The 12081-nt window shown below is 48.0% G+C and overlaps 1 protein-coding gene across 7 annotated transcripts in view; it reads right to left on the reverse strand.

Moving 5' to 3' along the window:
- Nucleotides 1–12081, reverse strand: part of LOC133349374 (membrane-associated guanylate kinase, WW and PDZ domain-containing protein 2-like) — a 71842-nt gene that overhangs the window by 29221 nt on the left and 30540 nt on the right. For all 7 annotated transcript variants that reach the window (XM_061562745.1, XM_061562744.1, XM_061562746.1 and 4 more), the window contains one exon: nucleotides 1769–1888. In XM_061562745.1, the coding sequence (XP_061418729.1) occupies nucleotides 1769–1888 (120 nt within the window). The remainder of the gene's footprint in view (nucleotides 1–1768; nucleotides 1889–12081) is intronic.

A 12081-nucleotide genomic window follows, 5' to 3' on the forward strand; every position in this document is an offset into this window, starting at 1 on the left:
AATCATTGACATCGTGCTTAAAACATTCCATTAGAGCCTCGAGGGGCAGGTGGGGCCTATTAAGCATCGTTAACCATTTCTCTATGCCATTGCGGCCTCTTCCACGATGAGCGAGTGTCAGAATGCGGCCCACGCTAAACACAGAGTTGCGTCGCGAGCGACACGACAACAATCGCCGACGTGGGTTTGTGTTCGGGAGACGTCAGTCGGGGTCTCAGTATGATTGCGTGAGGCAGAGCTCTCTCTCCTGCTGAGGTTTTAATTTATTTGTAACGACCCCCTCGTCCTCCCCATGCCTGCAGCGTCAAAGAGAGACAACCGACAAACGAGCGCAAATACTGCCACTTCCCCCGACCGCTCGATCAGCTTTGCAGAGTACGCGAGCGACGGACAAGGCGCACGCAGGGCCGGATTCGCGTGCTAGCGATTGTTCAGCCGAATTGTATTTTTGGTGAAGAGGTTGCCGATGTCTCTGCCGCGAAAGCAATGCGTGTCGGGCCCATTTCATCTGCGTGCAAATCAACGAAACCCATCGAGGTGGTCTGCCCAAAGCGTTGCTCAAATCGCAGACGCGCAAACACAAACAAAATGAGCGCGCGGGAATGTAGCCATGCAATCCGCCGCGAGCGGAAAAAGGCACGTGGCCTCATTTACGGCTCCGATCCCACGAGATACAAAACCCCCACGGTCGACCTCGGCGTGAAGCGGACGTCGCTCCGCACGGGAGCACTCGCGACGCCATCGACCACGTTTGTAATGAACGGAGCGCGGCGCGCGCCACTCAATTACCGCGGTCAATTTCCACGGTCAAGAACGCGCGGCGGTGGGCGCTGCCTCTCCACCGCGCGCCGAGTCGGGCCGTGCCCGGCGGGACGGTGGATCGGGCTGTCGCGATATGACGCTACCGCAATACGTCGTACGTTACGACATTCGCGATCGTTTTATCGCTCGTGTTGATCAACTATTGTTTTCATCGTGATTCTCGTTGTTTGTTTACATTTTCTCGACTATTTTATCTACTGGCCAAATGTTTATCAAAAGTAACAAACTCATTTATTAAGAGCTGTAGATAAATAGATATTGTCCATTCCACGGGTGCTTCACGCAATGTCTTCCGGAGTAACCGACGGCAAAGCGGTTACGTGGCGTCTCATTTACGTAGTTCATTGCAATTGTTTTAGAACGAATTATTGTGTAACTGGCAGTGTGAGCATCACAAGCAGTAGAGGACTGTAGAGGTGAAATGACTGGAAGACTTATGTCAGGCCTAAGTTGAGTGAACTCCAGTTTAAGAACTTTCTGCAGAGCACAGAACAAAAAGACAACAATAACACGCTAACTACGATTACAGAGCTATAGGAAAGTGATATCCCGATAACCTGTCATCGGATATTTCTTATCATGAAATATCCTATCACGGCAAGTCTAGCGGTGGATCAGCGTCATACAACAATATGATCATCATATCGTGTGGTGAAAAACGATATCGCGGCAATCCTAGTAAGAAGTGGCGACGATCGTGAGTTCGTGAAATATCTATGGGACCTTTTTGCCAGTATCAAAAATGATGAAAAACAAGAATAGGTTTTACCCTTTCTGGCAATAAAACAGGAGGTGTTAAGATATTCAAACACCAAACAGAAACCTTTTGCAAGGCATCAAAAGTACTGCATTAAACACACGTACCTGTGGCAAAACATGCAAACAAAGTTGATATCGTGTCATGTCGTGAGAAGCGCCATCGTGGCGGCGCGGGCGGGGAGCGCACCTTCGTAGGTGCCGGTCTCCAGCAGTGCCCCCCTCTTCTCGAGGTCGGAGAACTCTGCCGCGCTGATGAAGTTATAGTCGACGTCGGGGACTTCGCCCTCCCGGGGTGGCCGAGTCGTGCCTGCGGGAAAGACGCGCAGGCACGTGCGCGCGCGTTAGAGAGACGCAGACCGAATAAAAATTAAACGTCGTCACCGTTTGGGTGCGCCTGCACGGGTTCCTGCGCAGAATTGACGCCGTCGTTCGACGGGAACAGCAATGTCATTGTGAGTTGTGTAGCGTCTGAATGCAGCTGCACCTCCATACATATCATCTTGACATGAATTAATGACCACACATGAACAACCATTGTCATCTTCACCATCATCATCTTTATTGTAATCATAATCTTTATCATTACCATCCATCCCGAGTGAGGCTTCTCTATTTTATGGTGGGTCAAGCCATCCCTCCGATTAGCACGGTTGGCCATGGTGCGGAAGAAGTTCAACATACATACATACATACGAGACTGGTCCCTGCCATGAGAATATGGAATTTCCACTCAAAGCTAAAGACCACCATCAGAGAAGGGTGGTGACAGCGCAGCGACGCACGATTCTCATCCTGTAGACACCTGTCTCACCAGCACGTTGAGGCATGATTCAACAGCCCACATGACCAACAAGACATGGGTGGGCCATCATCCAGCAGTGGATTTACAAAGGGATGTACTTTATTATTATGACAGGTGCAACGATCCACCCCTTGGCGATTCGATGATTCTTCGTGATGCGGTATTGGGATTCTATTCAATAACCAATTCTGATTTTGCCTTGTTTGTAATATCTCCCTTCTACCGGCCGTCTCATCGTTTGTCGTCGTTTATCTGATCTTTCTTGTCTGTACTATCCATATTGTTATGATTATATTGAAGAATCAATTGTTCTATACTTTTACATTGTGGTTAGTGTCGCTTGCCTCTAGTGGCTTGGGTGGGGGGGTCACGTGAACCCATTAATTACGACATACACCAATTGAAGAATGTCGTTCCTCACACGCGCGACTGAACGCGCATATCGGGAACTCTGAGAATCGATATTCATCAATGAATTTGACATCGTCACCACCCCCAATTATTACAAGAGGGACAATGAGTACACCCTGCAGCCACTCTCGGCCACTGCGATAAACAAGAGGGCGGCGATTCCCGAATGCAGTTATTACAGTCAAAATGTTTCACCACCTTTGAATCCTGTGAACGGTCACCGTTAAAAGTCTAAAGGGTGCTGTTAAAAGGTATTTTTTAAAATCCCTCCCCAGCGGCAAAGCTTTTCTTGCCTGAATACCGCTCTGTCAACAGAGCCGACGGGGTGATGCAGTTTCGAAGTAAAAAACGTTTAAAACGGTCGCCCACCACGTGACTCAAGGGAGAGGGAACGGAGGGGGGGACATCAGCGCGACGAAGCCACGGCTTTTGTTATTCCGTAGATCGGCTGCGCAGGATCTGTGCGGACGTCCTTTGCGCGAGCAGCCATTGGGTCGGGGATTTTTTTTTGTCACGAAAAGCCAAATCTGTAATTGTTCCGCGGTGACGGTGGGACCACTCGGGAACGAGCGCACGCGTTTTCGATTACCGTTATGGTTGGATTCAAATCGTATTGGTCGTTTCAAAAGGAAACGGTAATTTCTTCATGTTTGTGCGAAGGCTGCGCGCGGAAGAGGTTTTAGTGGGCGGGGGGGCGGTGCCAGTCACCCCATGAAGGTCTGACAATAAATTACTGAAATAATTACACGCTGCCTCCGAGGATAGCGGGCTACAAAATAAATGGACAGGTAATAAAGGCGTCCGATTTATCACTCGAGTAAATAAATGTAAAATGATCATAAATATCAAACATTTAATGATACATTATTTTCAGCCCTCTCTAAATCCACTGCGGGATGAAGGCCTCCCCATGCAGTTGTCGGTCGTGGGGGTTGTTTGAGCGTACTTCACCAAGCTGATCAGTGCGGGTTGATGAAGGGACAGCCCAAGACCCGTTCAGATATCACGTGCCACTGTTATCCGCAGCTGGGAATTCAACTCGGGGGTCAATGAGTTCATAAGGCATTACATTAACCATAATGTCACCAATCTGCCAATCATTAGCATTTATGAAAATTAATATGAATAGCAATAAACGCGTGAATATAATGTGTAAAATCGAGATACTGTACACGGTTGAACAGCGTTAACAGAGCTCCAGACCCGTGCCTAACCACGAGCTTGCTGCTCAAAAAAAAATAACAACGAATACATACAGTGTATACGGCGGTCTTTATGTTTCTACAATTCAATCCGTTGCAAACACAACCGCACAGAGCCCGTGCTTTTGTTCCACGCATTCCAGCATCAAGGGCAGCGGTCGCTCCCTCGCACTCCACGTGCCGTCCCACGCTCTCTGTCAAAACTCTCCATGCCGAGCCGGGCGCCTCGCGACCCCCCTTCCTTACGCATGCTTTCAAAAAGGGGCAGCTCCTCCAACGCACACGGGGAGCTTCGTACGGCCCTCATGCTTCACAGCCCTTGCGCTTCAGAGGCATCACGCTTTGCACGGTCCTCGCGCTAATACTGCCGCGGTTTCACGGCCGTTAAGTTCCACGTTCGACTCCGCTCATGAACTCCGAGTGCGGTCTCCTGGGTTGGGTCGTGTGTTGAGCATTTGTTCTCTCGAGCGTTCGCCACGCACTGCTGCTGCTGCCGCCACTAATTTAACTCCTGAAAATGCCAGCAGTTTTGTCGCCACGCAACTTGACATACAATCGGGTTTTGAAACGTGCGCGTTATTATATTACCGTAATCTTCTCATTACTATCACAATAACACTCATTTAGTATATATTATTTGGGTCTTTCGGTAAAGTCACGTAAATAGGTACAAAGAAAATAACCAAAAAATTAATTTATTTTCTTTGAACCTATCTACGTGACTTTACCGAAAGACCCAAATAATATTAATTCCTTCAGTCATGAAAGCTTTAAGTCAAGATTTAATTTAGTACAGTTAATATTTTTGGCATTCGTGCCATTCTTAAAATAATAATACTGGTAGGAACCTCCTGGTTACACCAGCCCACAGGGGACTATTCTGTCCGTCCGTCCTGCATCCAAAAATGTGAGGGGTGGGGCTGGGTGGAGAGGGGAGGGTGGGGAGTGGCTGGGTGGGGAGGGTGGGGAGGGGCTGGTCACCCCGTGGTGCCCTTATAAAACTCAACGTTTAACCTACTCACGCCGGCTTGTGCCCGCCCTCACAGTCGGGCATATTTGCGGAATACACCACGCCGCCGTTGACCCTGGCCATTGACCGAGCAACCCAACGTTCCTACCAGCTCCCTCCGCAGTAATGTGTTTTACTTCTGCAAGGCATATTTCTCAGTAGATCCCGAGGCTGTCAGGAAGGCGCGATGATGCACAGAGAAGTGAAGTCCGCCAGTAGGGGGCGGATGCTGCAATGTGATTTTACCCAACTAAGTAATTGTAAACAAGTTGAAGGTCTACTTTTCAAGGGAGAAACAAACAAAAAAACCACGTCAACGGAAATGCCTCTTAATTTAACTCGAGCGACGAAGATCACAGTTGGGAATATCGGAAACAACAAGTTTTGAGAGATAAGAAGATCAGGAGCCGATTAAGGCATTGATATTAAGAGGTTTATAAGAGGAGCAACGTTAACATCGACTCTGTGCATGGCACAGCAATCATCGCTTCTGCCCGCGCCCTGCGCCAACTCCAGTTTGCGCATGACTTAGCGAGGTGAGTGCACAGACCGAACATTATACATTCCGAGTGCCGCGCATGAACTTATGAACAAATTCCAACAACCTCCACCGCTCTCAGATAACCACAATCACATGTTCCTCGCATACGCAGGGCTCGCTTTGGCATAAATCACAAATTAATTTCAACTGCGGACGGACTTAGGGCGGGTCGAGACGGTCCCACAATTAAACGAGAGCTCGGAAGTCGACAGCCTCCACGGTGCGGCTTAAGTCTGGCGCCTTGGAATGATTGTGAATTCGGCGTGTGGTGGGGGGGGGCAGGAAAGTATGCACCGGGGACCATGCGGAGTAGCCAGGGGGGGCGCTTACAAAGGCTATAATACAACACAGCATAATTTCCTTTTATATGGCGCACGCCATGCAGAGCGCATCCCAGGGGGTTTTACAATAGCGGCCACGCTTTTATTTTTAAAGGCGACCGGCCAATCAATCCAGCTCAACAGTAAGCTAACGCAAACAAAATATGCTTTTTAAATTTCGATTTCAAAGATTCGATTGTGCCAGCAGCATTCTTGATAGGGGGACTTGGAATTGAATTCCAGAGCCAGGATGCGTAACAACTAAAGACCAAGGCGAGCCGTAATAGAGATGTCGTTTTTATGGCTTGCCCCCCCCCACTGTCAAAACTCTGGGGGGGGCCTCTGCCATCTATATTCACATGCTCACATCATAAGTTTCGCAATGATCGAACCGGTATTTTGTAAACGGGCGGATGCATTACAGGCTAACGAAGCTGTCCGACGCGTCAAAAGTGCTGGCTGTCAGTCCGTCTGTCGCCCCTGTGGAAATTTGAGCCTCTGGGTCACACTCCCAACGCATGCCGCGAAAAACCAAATCCATTCCAGGTGCACGGCTCTGTAACGGCGGCAGAGAGACTCCTCCCTCTTCCCACTTCCCCTCTCTGTGTGGAGTGGAGGAGAGGCGAGTGTCAGGAATGGAACCTGCAATGTTGCCTCCCATATAATAGGTGGATGTACGACTGTGCAACTGCAGCACCGGGACCTTCCCTCCCATGCCGTGTGAAGGCCGCGGGGGTTATTTGTCCGTACCTCACAACGCTGGTGAGTGCGGGTTGGTGAAGGTGGGGAGCATCGACCCGGGACAAGAACGCAATTCACATTTTTTTTGCACAAGGCTCTACCGGCAACCTTGGGCCTGTAGCATATAACACTTGTTATTATGGTGGTCGCACATCCAAGCACAAGCACTATCCAGGCTCAAACTCGCTGACAAGGTCAGGCACATTCTGGGTGATTTGGCTGTAGGTCCCATCATATGAGCTTCATACATTTTACTTCATACTTTCATCCTTCCCCACCCACCTCCACCATTTTCATTCCCATTCTGCTATCCCTGTCGTGTCATGAGACAAAAAATATTTTCCATTCCGAACACTTCCGGGTGAACCGAGCGACCAAGATATGTTCTCCGAGTTGATCAAGAAGAGAGAGATGATGTTCCTGGGACACGTGCTGCGGAAACCCAGAGACTGCCTGGAGGAGGTGGTGATTCAAGGCTCCATCCCGGGAAAGCGACGGCGAGGTCAACCCAGGACAGCTTGGGTTGGTGACACTGTTGCTAGGACAGGGCCCAGTGTGAGACAACTCCTCGCGATAACTGCCAGAAACAAGTGCTCAGTGCCATAGGATAGTCCATCTCGTGGCCAGCCCTCAGACAAAGGAAGGCTAGAAATGGATCTAAATGTTTGCTTGTGCAAGTCAATGGCCCTCGGAAATTGACGTGACAGAACAACTTCTGAGTTCCCTCCAAGAGACCTCTGAACCACACTTGAAGGCACACCTTTTTATACAAATTGCAAAGAGTGTTAAAATTGTGCAGTTATTGGTAACTTTCCTGAGACCATCACATCGCTACACTTGAGGACCTGGTTTAATCATGGGCAGCACAATCCCAGGTTCAAACCCAGGGTCAAACCCAGGGTCTCAGCAGCACTCCCTTACTGCTGATGTGGAAGAGCCCAAGAGTGACCCAGCCAATTTTAAGCTTCCAAAATCCCAACCAATGAACAATCAGGAGCAATACTTTACACCACAGCAGAAAAAAATATTCAACATTTGAAAATAAAAACATTAGACATTAAAATAAACTACAACTTTTTTTTACATTTCCAAAATAATGGCAGAAAATGCAAATGGTATAAAAATGCAGGTAGAATGTATGGGTGCAATCAAAAATCGTTTATCTAAAATGGTCGTGCTTTAGTTTTGCGAGACATACCTTGACAAGATTACAAATCACATTATCATGGCAGAACCGACTGCACAGATGTTCATCGGCTCATATTGCTGCTGACATGCGAGGATATTTGCTTGGGCAGGAAACTTGTTGGATTTTTTCATTTCACATTAGGAAATAATGGAGAAAATCGACAGTGACAATGATCAAATACTCCACTCTTCAGTATCTGCCTACATCTTAAAGCTGTGCGCTAATACCAGCGATCAGAAAACAATGACTCAATAAATCATCGGCTGTCTTATTTTGTTGCCAATTATATTCCAATTGTGCTAGCGGTGTCGTTTTACGAAATGAAGAAATTATCTTTGGAAACTCTGCAGCTAGCAGTGCATCACCATGTGTCACGGACCGACGCCAGAAGATGATGTCACACAACTACTTCTGATATCACCACACGGCCCTCTACATTTGCAACTTATATTCTCTGCAAAGAGTGTTCACATCATATTAATTATCAGAGCTGAAAGTTAGCTAAATTAAATGCAGAACCCAAATTAAATGTTATTGATTTTGTGTACAGTCACTGGTGCCCCAGGTGAGACCAGCCACTCGACTTGAGAACGCGGCTTTATCTCGGGCGGCTGTCACCTGGATTCGACCCCAGGATCTCAGCAGTGCCGCCTCATTGCTCTGACCTCTGCGCCACCCGCCCTCCTCCTTCTTCAAATATATTATTGATGCGTCCCTAATCTGCTATTACCCTGACAGCACAATACAATTTGAATTTATAAAGCGACCAAGTGGCAAGTGGTGGCAACGGTAGTTAACGCACTGCGCTATGAACCCAGCAACCTCAGTACCTGAGTTTGATTCCCAGCCTTGGCTGGCCCTGCTGCGAACATGCATGGACCAGTATGGTGAAGTATGGTCAAAAACACCCCACGACCAATACTCTTCTTACTATTCTTATTTTACCAGGTAAGGCCCACTGCGCTGTTTGCTCTTTTTCAGAAGCGACCTGGCCACAAATGACAGCTCAACGAAGTGGATTATTAAGTGTAAATGTATAGCAGCCAAATACTCAAAACACATGTTTCGAAATGTGGAGAGGAAAACCGGAGGACCCGGAGAAAAATCCATGCGACCACGGGGAGAACATGCAAACTCCAAATAAACACGTGTCAGGGTCGGGATCGAACCCACGACCTCCTGTATACCAAGCGAGACAGTTAAGATCTCGCCACCGTGGCGCTACAGCAGGCCTTCAACCAACAATGGATTGATAAAGGGCTTTCAATTATTTTAATGTATGTGTCTACATGTGACTGCATCTCTCGACACTGGGCATAGTGAGGGCCACAGACAGTAGTGGAGGGCGTGATAATCAAGAAGGAGAGTGGGGCGGGGGCACAGAGGTAAGGAGATGGAGGTGCAGTGGGGAGATGTTATTGAAGAGGTCACTCATCAGAAGAAAGAGCAGAGACGGTCTTAAGCCCGTAATTACAGAGAGGCATAGCTCTTCGCCTCGGCAGTGAAACTTGATTTGTCCAATATAATATGTAGGGGGCGCTATGGGCAGATAATGTCATCTCTGTTTATTTGCACCGGTACTTTGTTGCCGAGTGGGAATGCGGGACTCAACACTGGTAATAGGATGAATTTTCCACCACTTCCGGGTCCCCCTCTTACCCGTGTGACAACTCAGATAAGAAGGTGACAGAACTTCCACGAGGCCACTTCCAAAGTGACTGGTGCGTGCAAACGGCTCTGAAAATAGGAGGCATTTTCACACATTTCCAGGTTGCTTCCTCGTATCCATGCAAAAGCACCGATAATTATCGGCTGATGTTGCCACTACCTCCAGGTCATTGATTTCATCCGCACGATGGCTTGGATAATCAAAAGACTTTGCCAACACCGACAGGTCACTCCTCACATCAGCGGAGGGGCTTCAACGTTGGGCAAAGTGTAGCGTATGGATTAATCGGACACTTACGTGCACGGATAATTATAAACACGGAAAATAAGGACCTGGTTGAGAGGAGTTGTATTGTATGTACAGCCAGAATGGCATATACTTACTATGGTAGTGCATTAGGGGCCAGGGCAAACTGTTTATATAACAAAGCGCAGTTGATCAATACTGCAGCATGTCAATGACCACACACGCACACACACGTACACAGCAAGTCTATAACCGCAGTGCTTAACCGTACATCAACAAACGCAAAGTGTACATGTCATTACAGTATACACTGCGGTATAGTGTACTGTGTTATGTGCCACCGTATTGTGTACATTAGATGTGAATGAATACACACGTATAATTGGAATCATGTCGCTGGGTTCATAGTTCAGTGCGCTAACGGCTGTGGAATTGCTCCGCAACATAGTCGCATAAAGGATAACATAATGTATGTAATAAATATTAAGATTCCCTCTAAAGCTTGCAAAGGCTGTTGGGGCAAGCACCATTAGCGAGCACCTATGAAGGCCGGCAAGATGCACGAATGAGCAGTGTGGTCAGCACCATGGCCAGCTGCTTTCGTCTCCCCCGTGCCCATGTTTATACACTGCACCGTGTAGTACTCAATGACGGCTGAGTGAGCTGACGGAAAACCCAGGACCAAATTGGATATTCACCAATTGGTGTCGGCCCTACGACTGACACATGCAACATGTCTACACCTGCAAATCTGCAATGTTCAATCATACGGTAGTACAACAGTGTAGGTCAGCACATCTAAAGCGGCACAATCCTCCCGTGAATCACGTGACTTCTGCAAAGCCACATCCACTCTGAATCCCTCCCCTCTCACCGCCCCCCCCCCCCCCCCCCTGTGAAAACAGACGCTGCTCCATACAGCTCTCACTCCTGCTTGCTCCTTCCTTCATTCTCCCTCTGTTACCTCCCCCATCATCACGTCTCGACCCCCGACATCTCGGCCTGGTCATTCCTTCTCCCCCTCCTCCTTCCCTTCCTTTCCCGCCCGGTTCTCCTTCTTTCATCCTGCGGCTCATCTTTGTCCGTCTTGGAGACTTCAGTCCCGGCATCCCCTCCCCTATTCCAGCTATGCCGGCTCTACTCAGCCTTCCCATGGTGTGCCATGGCTAAAACATTTCGTAGTATACACAGTATCATCACAACAATATGTTACAGCAACGAACGTCACATGTGCCCACCATGATTCCCAAACCCCCCCCGTCACGTTAACCACAGCCACATACGTCACATGTAAATGGGCACACAAGCAACATGCGCACGCATGCGCGCCTTATTCAACCGCACAGTAAGTTTATGTAATGTGTCTTTGGGAATATCGTAAAAAGATTATTTGTGACAACCACTATAACATATAATGTATGCTGTCCCATAGTTGACATATCAAGGAGCACACATGCGTGCACACCCGCCTACATCTACACCGTTCGATCACACATCAACAACGGCATATGCTATAGGTCTAGAAGTGAATATGAACTTATTGTGGTAGCAAATTATATACTACACTGCAACACAGAATGGTGAGGCAACACAGAATAGTGAGACAACCCCCGTGATTGACACGGTATGAGGCCTTCATCCAGCAGTGGATTGACAAAAGAGCTGCACAACTTGATATAAAATATGCTAGCGAACACACGCACAGCATGTCAACATCTGCAGTGCTTAATATTGCATTAACAATAACCCAGCGCAGGTGTGGAGTTGATGTGAATACAAACTTACTGTGATCGTGATGTATATACTCAAACATAATACACATGTTAAATGCACAGACACACACAAATGCAGTATAGGCACACACATCCAGTCTGCAGTGTTCAAAGTAATAACAGCGCACGGCATAGGCGTATACGTGAACATGAACTTATCGTGATTGCAAATTATATACTCCAACATATTACGCGCGTTAACGAACACTCACACCCACACGTGCGCACATGCAGCATGCCTACATCTGCACCGTTACATCATGCATCAACAACAGCACACAGTATATAGAGGTCTAGATGTGAACACCGGATGGCACAGGCATACAAACCTACCGTGGTAGTAAACAAAATGCGTACTCTAACGTAATACATGTGTTAATGAACACACGCGTTCATAGACATATATACACACACACAGCATGTCTCCAATCCGCAGCGCTCAGTCGTGCAGCGCAGCAGTAATAACCACCTCGTTCAAACCTCGCTGCATTTTGACCCCCAACAACGATGCAGCGGGGGTGGTGGAGGGGGAGATATAACGCCTAAAATTAAGCAGCAGCAGGAGCTGGAAGAGGTCACGGATGCCCGAGGTTAATGC

This window comes from Lethenteron reissneri, chromosome 30 (genome assembly GCF_015708825.2).
Source record: "Lethenteron reissneri isolate LAM-NWPU_2019-01 chromosome 30, ASM1570882v1, whole genome shotgun sequence".
Lineage (NCBI taxonomy): Eukaryota > Metazoa > Chordata > Hyperoartia > Petromyzontiformes > Petromyzontidae > Lethenteron > Lethenteron reissneri.